Source organism: Lichenostomus cassidix, chromosome 10, assembly GCF_008360975.1.
Source record: "Lichenostomus cassidix isolate B80296 chromosome 10, HeHo_3.0, whole genome shotgun sequence".
Taxonomy (NCBI): domain Eukaryota; kingdom Metazoa; phylum Chordata; class Aves; order Passeriformes; family Meliphagidae; genus Lichenostomus; species Lichenostomus cassidix.
In genome coordinates this window covers 16,640,452-16,655,978 of record NC_139491.1, presented here as the reverse complement: position 1 = coordinate 16,655,978, position 15,527 = coordinate 16,640,452, and the positions used below count along the sequence as shown (strand labels likewise).

The following is a 15,527-nucleotide window of genomic DNA, read 5'->3' as shown; positions in this document are numbered from 1 at the left end:
TTTGCTGTTTCCTGCACAGCTCAGAGCTCCCAAGGCACACACAGCTTACACATTGTTATCCCCCTGGCTCCTGGTGTGGTAAGTTCGCCGCCCTGCCGTCTTCCCATTCCTCAGCTCCACCGCAGGCAACTCTTTGAAGTAACAGCAGAACTGTTGAATGTTACTAGGAAAAAGGAAATAGGAATGAAATCTTTAAAGGGCAGAGAAAAAGGCGAATATTATGTATTCTGGAACTTGTTCTTTGAAATGCACAAACACCACTTCATGCAGTGATAGATGATGGCAATCACAAACAGTTCAAAAGACAAGAAATACTGTAGCAAATGTTCATCTACTGTAAGTAAATGAGCAGATCTGTGAATATCATTGTCATCTCAGCTTCCTAAAATAATTACATTTAGGCTCTGCTTTGACTAAGAGACACCCTGCCAGACTGAGCTATCATTTCCTAACAATCCAGACTGCATCTGCTGAGGAAGTTAGCTCAGCATATTTCACCGGCCTTGGCAGTGAAGGAGCAGCCTCCTGTTCTGCCCAGGACACAGCAGGTTTGCTCTGGAACTCTGCACCACAGGATGTGCCTCACACCATGAAACACAACTTCATCAACCCACACACACCCACTTCTCCAAATCCAGGTACATTTTGTCCAGTGGGAAGCTACCAAATTCACCTGCCCAATGCTCCAGCACACAAGCCCCCTGAGAGGTGTGGGAAAGCTGGGAAGGTACCTGAGCGACTGAAGGATTGCATTCATGAAACAAGTGTTCCCCAGGTTCCGAAGGCCTGTGGCACAAAGGGCAGTGGTGCTTCCCTGCAAATGAGAACAGGTAAGTTAAAGAAACATTTAGCATTGCTCCACCACTTGCCCTTCCTCCAGAGTCATCGCTGTTGGATTAGCACAGGTTTGAACAGTAACTACACTGTGTGTGCAGTGACAAAGCCAAAGCAGCCACCTCAGCAGCTCTAACTGCCTTGAAGCTCCATCTTGACATGAAAATTGTTTCTTACTCATCCCTGTCAACAGAAAACTATACCACCTTTTCCTGTGCAAATAAATCTAGAATAGGACAGCACAGAGTAATCATTGCAAAGGAGAGTGCAGAGTAATCTCATTGTAAAGGACTTGTGTGTATATATGTTAAATATGCACACTCCAGCAATTTCCCTACAGTGCCTTTGAAAAATGAACATAGCAATCCTCATCCATCTATTCCCATGTCTAATATGCACAGTGTGGCCACCGCCAGGTTGTTTTTAAGTCACCAGCACTAGTCTGAGTCTCAGTGGGGTTTTGTGGTGGCCAGAAGGGTTTTTGAAAGACAAGACAACAGCATTTATTTGGGAAACGAACAGTCAAGTTAGACTGCGCAAAGAAAAAGCAAAGTGTTGAACAAAGAGAAGCAAAATATACACCATTTACAGCCTAGAACAATGAATCCACAGATGAGCTTGCTTTTTGTCAAATTATCTTCAGGGTGGGTGGGGAGGAAAAGGAAGAGAAATGTGGACAATATTGTATTTATGATTCTAGAATCTGCAACACTTGGACACAATCCATTGTCTACAAAATATCACACTGGACGTTCATCAAATTTTTGGGCATTCTTCATTGTTCTAACACAATTTAAAAGCTATCCTATCTTTTAGTATCTCAAAGTGCAAACACCACAGTGTCCTGAGCATATTCTTTTCTCACTCTTGCCCCAAGTGCAACAGCACAACACCAATGCACACAACAGTGTCCCTGCAGTTCTAGATAAGGATTCAGCATGTCAACAATAAAAAGATAATCTGCTGTTAGAGGCAATATTGAAGTATTAATAAAACTGACTAAACAGTAAGAAGAATAAAAGCAGCATTTAGCTCATGCTTTCTAATTCTGTCTTCTCTGTATCTAAACGTTGCCTAGCATTTTCTTTCTGGTTTTTACTGGCTGTGAGTTTTGCAGACAATGATGCTGTGTACTGCCACAGCAAGAAAGCCCCACTATTTCTCTCAGACTTCCTCAATCTCTGCAAGATTGGGACAGTACAGGAAGCACATTCAGACAACCCTGAATTGATTGTAGTAGTGCATTTTTTAAAGTAACTAAACCCCTCCAGACTACCAAACAGCAACTAACTGCTCTGCTCTACCCCAGACTCTTATTCCCACTCACATCCTCTTGGGCAGTTGTTTCTCTGGTGGAAGGAGCTGCTGCTCTAGCTCCTTTGGTGACACTGCTGTCCCACAGCCCAAGAGCTCTACTCCACCTCTCCCTCCTTTTCCCAAGGGTCAAAATGAAGAAGTTGAATACAGCTGGGCCAGTATCTCCCCATCTCCACCCTCACAATCTGGGAGAAATTATGAAAATTAGAAACTCCCTTAATCCAATCTGTGGAAAACATTTGATTTGTTTTGATCAAATGTGGAGACATTTGATTTGGGACATTCTTTTTCTGGAAGAAACTATGCAACCCTTCAGCCATCTAGCCAGGGCTGGACCCTCCTCTCCTGGGTGCTATTCTGCAGATCTGAAGTTAAAATAGCAGGAAGATGAAATGAGAAGGAAAGCTTACAAATAGTCCATAGTTCCTCTTGAAAGCAAGTTTTACTAAGCTCTTTTAAAAAACTGGTAATATTTTTCACTTTTTCCTAACAATTACTCTTAGCCTCTCCTCAACAGAATGCATCTCCTTCTTTGCCTTCTTCACCTAGGGGATGTAAAAAAGCCCCAAAACCAGAAAAAGCCCTTTGCCTGCTCAGAAAAGAAAAGCTCCATCTTGACATGAAACCCTTCTTAAGCCCAGGGAAGCTCACAGCCTCCATCAACAGAAACGCAGCAGAATATCAAACATGCTTGTGTGTGAAGGGGCTTTTCTAGGTGTGTGGCCAGAAGATGCTAAACAAAGTACACCAAGCAGAAACTGGGTCTAGGCCAACTATAAACCTCAGCAGGTTTACAAAAACCCCTTAAACTTGCCGTACCAGATCTGTTGTACTTACATTTACTTTCAATAACTTGCTGTTCAGAGATGAGTTTTCCAATAGTTTTCTTTTCCTATGTCTGTCTGATGTAAAGGCTGAACTGTTGGAAAGCAATTAAAAGAGGTTATTTACCACAAAAACAAAGGATTGTGTGGAATGGAGCAGAGATAATCAAGTCATGTTTAACACAGTGATTCCATCTGTCACCAGTTGTCACTGACAGCAAACAGGCTCCCATTGCTGCATGAGCTCTTCAGTGTGAATATGGGCTGCAGCTCCCTCAGGGCACAGCCCAAAGCCCACTAGGGAGTTCATGCAGGACTTTCTGCCCAGGGATGTGAGCCCTCAAGAGTGCCTTTATTAGCAGCTACTTGTCATCTAAAATATTGATCTTTGTCCTAGGTCAAAGAAATAAAATACTTCTGTCAGAAGAATCATCTCAGCCTTTAAGAATAGAATTTCAAAAAAATGAGGATGAAGTTAAGTTACCAAAAACCAGAAATATATGGAATGTTAGCACTTGTGCATTATAGCTGACTTCTCTTACTTAAAAATACATGAAATTGTAACACTTGCGTAATTCTAAGTTACAAAAATAATCACTTATTCTTCTGCACATCCATGGAAATTAATGGCCCCTCAATTAAACCAATTGATGATTTCACTATTAAATTAGCAAGAAATCATAGCTTGTTTCAGGGTTTGGGGTTTTGGTTGGTGAGCTTTTTTTCTTTTCCTTTTTTTTTTTTTTTAATTAAAAAGCCCTCCAAACATTAAAAAGCTGTCATTACACAGAATGGAGGCCTGCACCTCATTTACCTCCCAAAAAGTTGGCTCTCCTGGACATTTCCAAAATACTACTGTGCACTTCTTATTATGCTTAAACATCTTTACATCTCATTATGTACCTGACAAGGCCTCAAAAGAGAATGGAAAATTACTAAAACATTAGTATAATCTACCAAGCAATCACTACACTTAAATCAGGGAGGATGCAGACATTTCCCCAAATGAAAGCAATTTCTTAGCAGGAGCCCTGTTTGAAATCTGGAACATTCAGATGTATTTGGAAACACTGAATGCACACTTATTTCTGCTTGGCATTATGTAAGATTTTCAGGCAAATTCTGCAAGCACTCTTTGCTCTCTAGGACTGGCACAGCACATACATCACCCCATCAGAATAGCTGCTTTCCAGTGGAACAGCACCAGACAGAAGCAAAGGAAACAATGTGTCTTCTGTACAGTTCCAAGTTTGTGAGCCTTCTTAATCTTTCTGCTAGCAAATCAAACTATGCAATTAATAAGAGGTACCAACCTGCATTTTTGCTCCAATTTGTCTAATTTAAAAAAAAAAAACAACTTACTCTTTTTTTTTTTTGACAAAGCTATGACAACACGTTTTGTTCTGAAAAATCTCTCCCATGTTTATGGAAAAAGACAGTAATTATTGTTTAGGTAGAAAGGGAGTTAATTGACATCTAAATTCCTGCAGCATCATATGCTGCTTCTGCAAGATTCAGTGTATAAGAAACAAGACATACGAGATCAGGCAAATCCATTTGTTCTGCACCTCTGCTTCTCAGTGATGAAAAGATTATTAAAACACAGTGTCAGACACACAGCAGGATCAAGATACACATAATTACATACATAGGCACATATGAAACAAATACCACTTAAATAACACAGTATTACAAGTCTGCCCAAGGCAGTCTGGATGCAAACAAACTACTCACTTTTCCAAGTTCTGTAGGTGCTCTCTGACCTTCTGTACCAGGCCCAGCTTGGTATCATTGACTACAAAGTCATCACAGCGATAACTGCAAGAAACACATTTATCAGAATATGCAAAGCACCTCAGGGAAGCAGATCTAACCACACAAGCCTACATGTGGGAGGCACCAAAGGGATCCAGTGAAAGATTATGAGAACTGGGGAGCACAACACTCCTCCAGCAAGAGGGGGTACAGGCACCATCTCACTACATGGGTTTTCTTCTAGTTTAGTTACTTTTTAGAAATCAGAAGCATGATGTACTGCCTGGCCCAAGGCAGAATTCCTGTTCAACAAAAACTCAAACAGTGTAACCAAAAGCAGACTCAGCAGTCTATCCACAGATTTATCCAAAAAGACCAACTGACACCTGGTATACAGAATACAAATGTTTTAATAATTTTTAAACTATTTTAACATTGTAAAGTTATAACTGAAACCTGAAGTGCTGAACAGATACACACACAACATAGAAGTTTGTGCTATGGAAAAAACACCAGGGAAGATGGACTAAGAGATCACTTGAGTTTTCCAAAGTCAGGCCAGAAGTCTGTGGCAACTTGCACCTCGTGCTTAACCACAAATATCACTCCATCACTCATCAGTTTCTGTGCATACTGTGAAGTGTCAAATTACAGCTTCAAATTCTGGCAGGCGACTAAACATGTCCTGTGAGGAAAACTAACTTTGGATATATTTAATATCAGAACTGTAGCTACGTCTCTCCTTTCCCTTTGGCACAAGAGTGACTCAAATGCAAAATACATCATCATCACCTCGGGCTACTCCTCTGCTGGAGCAGATCCACACTTGCTTCCTAATTTAATGAAGCTACTGACTTCAGGCACAACTAGAATTCACAACACTCTTTGTTGCATAAATGTGCAGCATTGCCAGTGTTAGTTCAAACACTACGTTCTTGAAAATGCTACAGAGTTGAGAAAGTAAAGGTCCTTGCCACTGAATGGAGACCCTAAGATCAGTCTGTTCAGGACCTCTGATTTTTGCCTCTAAAAGGAGAAATTAATACTACTCTCAAGACATCCAAACAATGCACACAGCAGTTATGGGTGCTTAAGCAAGATCTAGAAATTAGTAAGATTACCAGTAATGGATTTTTTTACACCTTTAAAGATGGCCACAGACCAAGTGAGTTGGGGAGGAGCAAGAAGTCTGTTTATGTGCTTGTTTTTCAGCCATCTCTTAGTCCTTTTGTCAGCTTTTCCAGCCACCTACATGAGGTGCTCCTGTATTTGCCACTCCCACAGGACACCACACTCCAAGGGCAATGATCAGAACAAGTGAGCTCAGCCAGCTGTGACTCCTCCCGAGCAGGGGTACTTGGGTGCACCAGCACAGCCACACTGCTGCTAGTGCTGATCAGGCAGGGAATGGAAGCAGATACAAGCTCACTGAGAGCCTCCATGAGAACTCATTGATGAAAGATGATTTAATTGGTCCCATGCCCTGAAGATCACATTAACCTTATTTTCACATACCAGTCTCGCACTTTCCCCAAGATGTCAGAACAAAACCAAATACATCAGTAAATGTCAAGGTCCTTCCAACAGTGGAAAAAGTAATGGTAAGATTCACTTAGAATCAAGACAAACTCCTTCCACTTTTCTTTTTAATGGGCAGGTTTTTCAAACCACCTTCTTTTGCAACACTGAGGGCTCAGCACTACTACTAGAAATAACAGCACTACCACCAATCTGTTTTGGATAAGCCAGGTAAACAGAGTGAGAAGTAGTTTATGTTTCAGTAACTTAAATTTGCTAAGCCCACACACCTTATGGATAAACCACTGAGAAATTACATCCTATATGTGAAGCTGGCATTCAAAATAGATGCTTCATTTGTGATCCTCAGGATTATCACAAATAAACAAGCACCTTTTTTGCATACAGCAGCTCTACAATATGCTCTAACAGCAACGGCACAGAACAAATTCTATACCTTGCAGAGCATCCCTTATACAGCTTAGCATGGTATTTTCCTCTATACACTCTACTTTTAGTACCTCTGCTACCTCCAAGGCCTGGTCTCTGCTGGCCTCATTTGCTTCTAAAATGGCAACAAGCCAGTGAATGTATGCACTGCTCTGGGAACAGAGTGCTTAGTGCTGGTACAGTGCTTAGCAGGGGACACAACTCCATGCTGTGTTTAAAAGCCCTGACTAGATTTGAAGAATTTGAAGGATAGGAAAAATTAACAAAACCCAAGTTTACTTAGTTATGCCAACACCTTATATGAATAAACAAAGAGCTCAAGTTTTACTGTCTGGATAAAGGCTTTTTACCTTTTTTTATTTTCACTGACTGAAGAATGCAAAATAACAGTACTAAGCAATCTCATTTTCCAATGCTCATAAGCTAGTACAGTAAGTCTGGTTTGTTTTTTAAACTGAAGTATCCTCACAAAGACTAAAAAAAGAATTTTCCCAAGTCCTTGACAGTTGGTTATTTTTACACCAGGCAGGAGCACACACACACACCCCTGACACGACCATGCCCCTTTAAGGGATAACAAGGAGGGTAATGGGTGAGAAATCTGACCTGCAAACTGTGTCTGGGATTAAATGAACACAGGAAACATATTATGCAAATATATAAACAGGGCAGCCTTTCTTCTTCTATGCCAACTGTCTGTGCACTAGCACAGAGAAAACCAATTTACAAGAGTCCTCTTTCAGGAAAGCAGGGTTCTTAGACATATCATTTTACTTCTTGTGCACAAAAAAATCAACTAACACAGCAGGAGAAAGCATCCTATGATAGTCTGAAGACAAAAAAGATCTGTATTTCTTCTAAACTCTTTGTGTGTAGCACTTTAGAACTAACTGAAAGGCTGATTACCTCCAAAAAGTGGAATTTAGGACTCTCTTTCTCAGCAGTTAAGGTCTCAAATGTAATTTAGCCTGAGGGTTTAGTATTGCATCTATTGTCTCAAAAGTGACCAAAGAATCAAGACAAGAATTGTACTCTCACAATAAATAAAATATTAACCTTCTCTCAAACTTTTCCACTGTGAAGACTGAGCACTTGAATAGGAGGACAGAGTAAACAAACAACAAAACTGTCTGGAAAGATTGCATGACAAGTTATGACATGACCAAAGGAAGGCAAAGGATCCAAATGCTGCCCTCTTAGCCCATACAGGCCCACTCACTGTTATTATTATGCAAGCCAGAGAACACAGTAAATCAGGATCTATAGGATAAAAATGGAGTAAGAGTATTCTACTCAACTTTGTGCAGTAAACAGAATTCCAAATAAAAATATAAAAGCCAGCACTGCATCAAAATATATCTTCATTATTCCTACAGCAGGAGTAAAATCCAATGAAGTCTTAGGATGGCATTTTCTTGATTCTGAAATTATTGAGGCAGCCCACACTGGTAGCATAAAATATTCATCTTTACATAGAAGTTCACTTAAAAGAACCACCGTGCCATAAACTTAGCAGTGTCTACTGGATTCATGTCTACAATGAAGCGAGCAAATAGCCTTTTCAAATTCACTCTCCACAATAGCTAATTATGTCTCAACTTTACCCAACTATTTGCTTTAGCTGGCAGCACCATTGGAGAGCAGCCTCCACAGTACAGGCCAGAATAGAGGGGCAGCAGCTGATCTGAATGCCTTCTGCTTCATCTTTACACTTCCATGCTCATTTCAATCGGGTGCAGTAGCAAATTCAAGTATCTTTTTCTGATTATCATGTGGGAAAAACCTGAAATATCCTAAATGAAAGCAAAGATAAACTGCTTTTGAAACCTCTTCAGCTTCACATTAGCACAGGAGTTATAATTTGCTGGTGAATTACCCACAACAGGAACTCCCCAAGGCAAAGCTGGCTGCAATTAGTTCCAGTTCATCCACAGATGACTCAGCCCTCACTACAGCAGAAAAGGCATCACATGCTGAACTGCTTCCCTTCTGTGCCACCACAAACTTGTACCTCCCCAGGTGCAGGGCTGCCTGGCCCTCACCAGCACAGCTGGGTCCAGAAACAGATCCCACAGCCCCCAGTCTGGCTGCTGGTATTTGCAGTGCCCACACAGGGCTGGGGATAAGGTCAGCAGGGTGCTCAGACTTGCTGCTGTAACTCATCAAGCCTCAGCAAGTTGGGACACTATTTGTCATAATGGAGATATAATCAAGACTTCAAACACCCTGCCAAAATTGCTCCACAGATTATTACCTTCAGAATCACTAGAAGACAGAGCATAATTCAAACAAAACAAAAAGCCACAACATAGAACTCAGTTGCTACCAGTATTAATCGGGAAAGTGAAATTAGCTTCCCACAGCTGTTCCAGTGCTGGTAACCCGTGCACATGTATCCCTTAGAAAACTCGTCTGTTTTCTCAGGTTTTCACATAGGAGCAGATAAAATGCTGGTCATTTAAATAAAATGCAAATAAAAGCAAAATTCCCCTACATCACAAAGCTACTCAAACCTTTCTTCTATGTTTAAATGCCTACAGCTGCTTGCACCATCTGAACAGCTTTTGAGTTGCTCCAAACAACTTTTCTTTAGGTGAAATCACTTAACTGTGATTTTACTTGCAGGAGATAAAAATATTTGTTACAAAAGCATTCCTCATAAAACTGCATACTCAAACTTCAACAAACACATTCTTCCCTGATGAAGCACCCAAAAGACACCCAATTATTTCAACAAAATGCCTAGAGGAGCTACGTACCCAGTAACTTTACAAGACCATAACAGGGATTTCCCTGAGATTTACACTGCTCAAATCCTGCATTGCCACACTGCACCTGCAAATGGGGAAGCACCTGTCAACAGCTGTGCGTAAGGGGGAAGAGGACTGGGGATGCTAAATGCAGAAAGCAGAGCTTTCCATTGACTCCCACTCTTTAGGGAACAAGGGAAATGCAGAATCCAACATCAGCAGCATCAATATTAAGTCTCCCTAAACGGTGCTAATCACACTCCAAGGACCCCACAGAACTAATCAGCCCAGGCCATTCTGCTGTTCAAAGAAACATTTCTGATTCTTCTGCTCACTCCTGCCAGAGACTTGATGCTGCTTCCCAACAGGATCCATCACTTTCCCACAATCTCACAAAAGTTACACACAAACACAAATTCAGATCTGTTGGGCAGGAACTACAGTGTATTACTTTACTTTCTAAATTCTGACAAATAAAGGATATGTGAAAGGCTCACCAATTTGATGGAAGAAGTAACTACAACCAAACAGCTTCTGCAGTTAAAAGGTTTGGGTCTCCACATACCACAAAGTAAAGTGAAGCAACTCCAAACCACATAGCACTTATTTCAAAAAGTTTCTGCTGTTTAAGTGATTTGACATGTGGAAGTTTAGCCACAGCCAGTGCTATAATACATAGGCAAAAGCAGAGTGTTTTCAAAAGACAGGTCTAAAAATCAAAATATGAAATGGTCAGAAAGGTGGGTAACATAATACTGCACAAGAATCTGACATTTTCACCTTCTAGTATATAAAAAATTGTCAAATTACAATGTTTAAACTCTTACCAGTATGTACTGTAACTACTGCAATCCATACACACAGTATGCTGAACTTTTTCCTGTTTTTCTGTTTTCTTATGATTGGTCATAGGAATCTGTGCATCTTCGTAATGCTTTTTTGCATGGCCATTCACATATCTAAAATAAATGAAAAAGAAAGAAGTTTATACTTCTAAACAGCTAATCAACATTCATTGAAAAAATAGAAATAAAAAAGGCACCTAATATTTACACAGGTATTAAAGAAGGCAATTCACTTGTGCAAAAACACTGGTTAAATTTACCAACCTTTTCCCTCTCTACTCTCTCATGTGGTCCAAATCAGCCCCTCCATCTTCTCGTGCCAAATCCCAGGACCTGTGCTCTTAACAGATGAATGCACTTCCACAACTGAGAAAATCCTGAGCTCCCTTTTTCCATACCTGTAGTGCAGTTAATTCTCCACACTGCTTTCTCATATACTCTTCTTACAGCTCTGTATTTTTTCCACCCAGCCCTTGTGTTTGGGATCACTTGAACAACATGCTGACCCCAATTTTCAGCTTTCCCATTCTGCTGCATGATTTAACGTCAGTCAGCGAGTTCATGAACTTGAAGGGCTCTGGAGCTTGTGGTTACATAAGTGAAAAAGAAATCTAAAATCCCACAGCTCTTCTGCTGGCACAATGAGCAGTTTCATGCTCAAAGTTTGATATATCGAAAATTAAGCATCTTTAATTTAACAAAATTTAACAAAAAAGTGTCATTACTAACACAAGAGCCTGAAGGTATATTAATTCTTCTCATTCAATTATTTTCCATTCTCAGGATGGGAGCAGTTCAGAAAGACAAAACAAACTGCATAAATAACTGACTCAATGTCTACGAACTGCACACAATAAAGGGCATATGTGGACAGCAATATTTTTTAAGATTAGCTACAATTAAAATATTCCAATTATTTATTTCACACCATCACATACCATTAAGTATCTCCCCCTCTCTTAGCTCTCACCAAGTATAAATTTATTAAATAAAAAGAGGGGGAAAAAGAGTTGGTGTCAAAAAATTCTGAATGAGACACATTATTAAAACTGTGGCACTTACTGCTACCCAGATCAAAGAAACAAAATCTGGAGTTTATTGAAGCCACTTTAAAAGACAAAGTCACCAGGTTTAATGATGCTTTACCAGAATTATAGCACAGCAGCACAGATGTTACCCAACAGATGAAAACATGTTCACATCTCAGATACTGTCTAAATGTCAACACTGACTGCACACCATTAATATGTGCATCTCAAACATTTATGTAGCAACACATTTTCTACAATTATCCTGACATATAAGTAACAGCATTGGCTGTATCATTCCTCTACAATTTATTTGGTGTACTTAACTAATACAGACATCAAGCAGGAGTAGTCTGAAGGAATTCTGATGGCAGCTAGTTCTTACGTGTTATGGCAATAACTTTAGATCTAAAACTACACTGCAGTGCATTTAAGCTATTTTCAGACTCAGCTGGATAGCTGCTGTTTCTCTCAAAATAAGCTGTGCCAACTTGTGGCTTTCCAGCAGTTCTTACCCTTATCACAAAAGAAACATCCTCCACAGGATGAAACTTTACAATAATCTACTACATTATCAGTTCTCCAGGCACTTTTTGAACAGAGCAATCACATTTAATGTCCACTTTTCTTTAAAAACCCAACCAAATAAAACCCCTGTATCTTGAGTATAATCTCTGGACTCTCATAAGGTAGCAAAAAACCATGTTAAGTATAAACATACAATGTTAAATGAGATAGTGAAATTTCAGGGAAATTTTGAATGAACTGCCTCAGAGTCAAGCAACAAAGGAAAAAGATAAAGGTGTGATTAAAAGATTTGCACAGTAACACTGCACCCACCTTCCACAATGGACACTTGAACACGTCAGACAGACCCAGGGGCTTTTGTTTGAACGACACACTATAAAAGAAGAGAAAGTGTCAAATTAATGAAGTCTACTTGATTTTAAACTACAATTCAAAAATATCAGCAGGACAAAAACACTGGTAAACCTTCAAATTTTTTCTTTTGGCTTTTAATAAGACAGTCCAGTGAACACAGGATAAAAAGCTACAGCACTTCTGTTTCACAAAACCTGTTCTACAAGAAACCATTTTAAAGAAGGTATTGCACGAAAGCCTGGCAATCTGATAAGAAGCACACAGAATAAATTACCGTGCAATGTATGATAACACACACCACTTATACAATGTGTATTCCTATGCTGCAGTGCTGATAAAAAATTTATCCATAATGACTTCCCCCTCAGTCACAAGCAGCTGAAAGGTTAAAATGTAACACCAGTGCTGTGATTTGCAATCCATTCAAGACATCAGAAGATGTTAAAGTTTTTGGCCGTCAGATTCTAAGTCTACAAAATTTAAAACGTGGATGTTTTGAGCTAAAGGACTTAAACCAAAAAAATGGCAAATACTAAAAAAAGATGAAACGCCATCCCAGAGTAGAGCCATAAAAATGGGATATTCCAGCTCCAATTCCAACCCAGCAGTACATCACTGAAAGAGGGATGCTATGCAATACAACACTCAGATCTGAATGAAGTAAAATTGTTAACAACTATCCATTACCACAGAATTTACAAAAATAACATTACACTTTCAAATACCAAACTAATATGATGAGAAAATTTAAAAGAAAAAAAAAATGCTAAGTGCACTGCTGCAAGGGCAGAAAACAAAAATTAAATACAACTTTGATTATCCCCAAAATACAAAAGGGTATGATACCAGGTAATTTTTTTTCCACACCATAAATAACTACTTCTTGGGGTAGCCAGTCAAGAAGGTCACAGAGGAAAGAGAAGACATTGGGAACGTGAGGGTCTGTGAGGCCAGGGGGTAGAAGGACAAAGAGAAGAGGACTGACCCTGGCGTACATGTAAATTACTTACATTGTTATTTATTGTGGGAAAGCTTGAGAACAGCCTTCCCCTCTGGAGTCACACCTTAAAACAAGAACTGAAGCAGCACAGAAGCTGCTGCAGGGTAGGATCACCTGAGCTGGCAAATTCAGGACTTGTAGTAAAACTCAAAATTCAGTTCACCAAGCTACAAACCAGGGTACATAGCAAACTGTTAACATCAAAGACTATCAGAAAAAAAACGAAGACAAGTAGTTTCTTTATCAAATTAAATGCTAATTGAAAAGTAAGGAAGGGGTCAATTTTGAATCAGGAGAGAACTGACCAGCTTAGCTGTTCAGAAGAGATAATGTATTTTTCCACTACCAGATTTTACCTTTTTGATTAAAATCAGATGGAAAAAAAAATAGTACACTGCTTTTTAAACAATAGCTTTTTGGATTTGAATTCATTACTACAAATAGCTGCTGTATTTCAATTCAAAGGCTAAAGCCAAAGAATGTTTAAAATGAAAACTTAACCATGTTATGTGAGGAAAAAAAGGCACATTCTCCAGATATATTTTTGAAGTAACTACTTTAAACTCTTCAGTCAAGACTCCAGAACTACTTCCTTCAGCTATTTGACTTCAGAAACACATTTTCTCACATGCCTCAGTTATCTGGCTTTGGTTCTCCAAAGCCCAATTTTTCTATTTCTAAAGCTGATGAGTTCCCACCGCTGTGATGGTCACCTTGCAATAGATAGAGGGCAGCCAGGTAGAGCTGTTTTGGTTTATATCTCAAGTCAGGAACGTGGAAGAAGTTTGTCTAATTGTTTCTGGGTAACATTGACCAAAATGTTACCCAGAAACCCCAAATTCAACACTGGCAAACAGAAGAGAAAGGGAGGCTCTTAAACAGCCATTATCAGTTTAAAAGGGGCTAAAGGAACCACTGGTCTACTCTGATACAGTTTTATTTGTTTGAATTTCACAAACTGCAAGGTAAAATATTAACCAGAAGGAAAGAAAAGGAAGCCAAAACCATTCATGCATTTAATCAGTGTTTAAATGCTGTGTGAACAAAGCACTACCCTACACTTCTCCCATGCCAGGAACATGAAACAGTCTTCCTAGCACTAAAACCCTAGGAGAAATCTCCTACTTTGAAATAACATGTTTGCTCTCACTATGTTATCATGTATGCATGGAACTGGTTCTCAACCAGTAGGTCAAAGCATTATGATGGAAACTATTACTCCTACTTTCCATCCCTACCAGACAATTACAATTTCACATTCAGGTACTTTAAATACCTGAACTGCTTGTTTGTTAAGTGGTAAATTATAGTGAAGTAGTGCTCATTCTGCAGGTTTAGATGTTCTGCACAAAGCCAGCAAACAAGTCCAATTCTGCACAATGCCAAAAAAATAGCATCTACTAAAATTTTCCATCTTTCATATCAGGGAATAGGAAAAGATGGCTCATTTGTTTAGTTTAGCTTTTAGGAAGAACTTTGCTCCAATTGCATCACATCAGAAATGTGTAGTTTATCTTCTGCACAAACATCTCCACCCACAAAGAACTCACACCACATGGAAGTGACTCCCACTAAGATTAAACACAGAATCCAGTATTAAATCTGTGACCTTCAGTTGCTCTGTTCTCAGAGAATTACACAACTGATTTTTTAACACATTGCTGAAGACTGCATTCTGTATTTCTCTGAGGTTGGATCAGTATTAAAGCTGCATTAAAGCCTGGCTCTCCAGGTATTCCTCAGTTCAGATCCTGAAGTGGTCACCATCTTGTTACTTAATAAATTAAATTAGACTTGAAGATTCAGGCATTAGTCAGGACTCTATCAAGACTGGCACCATAAAATGCACAGTAATAAAATCACAGTCACTATCCTGAACTACTTATAATCTAAATTAAAGGTAGACAGAGATTGGCTTCATGTGTAAAGGCACTGCACATTATTCCTTTCAGATGTGGCACTGACATGAAGGCAGTAAGATTTAAAGTAGATCAGAAGTGAGAGAGAGATCCATAACAAATGCCTTCTGAATTCAAAGAATGTCACACAGCCCTGGAAGCTGATCCTTGAAACAGACTTGGGTGTTCTGGACTTGGTGTCAGACAGCTACACTAAATCATGAGGAAAGACTCTCAAAGCCCATTTGTATAGGTACAGATGTACTTGCTCGGTAATTAATTTTCCAACTGGGATCTGGGGTTTTGCCTTGTTTTTCTTTTAGCACTACTTAAAAAAGAAAGGCATGCAGTACATTAGTATCCCTTACTTTGGATTTAAGTTATGTTCAAACATTGTAACCACATAGAACAAATGATCTGTCTTAT

At 39.4% G+C, this 15,527-nt stretch overlaps 1 protein-coding gene across 3 annotated transcripts in view; it reads right to left on the bottom strand.

Annotated features, from left to right (window-relative positions):
• The window catches only part of USP3 (ubiquitin specific peptidase 3), a 38,497-nt gene that overhangs the window by 10,485 nt on the left and 12,485 nt on the right, over window positions 1-15,527 (bottom strand). For all 3 annotated transcript variants that reach the window (XM_085070892.1, XM_085070893.1, XM_085070895.1), the window contains exons 2-7: window positions 12,162-12,222; window positions 10,276-10,407; window positions 4,710-4,793; window positions 2,989-3,070; window positions 732-814; window positions 50-163 (exon numbers count right to left, since the gene is read on the bottom strand). In XM_085070892.1, coding sequence (XP_084927018.1) covers window positions 50-163; window positions 732-814; window positions 2,989-3,070; window positions 4,710-4,793; window positions 10,276-10,407; window positions 12,162-12,222 — 556 coding nt within the window. The remainder of the gene's footprint in view (window positions 1-49; window positions 164-731; window positions 815-2,988; window positions 3,071-4,709; window positions 4,794-10,275; window positions 10,408-12,161; window positions 12,223-15,527) is intronic.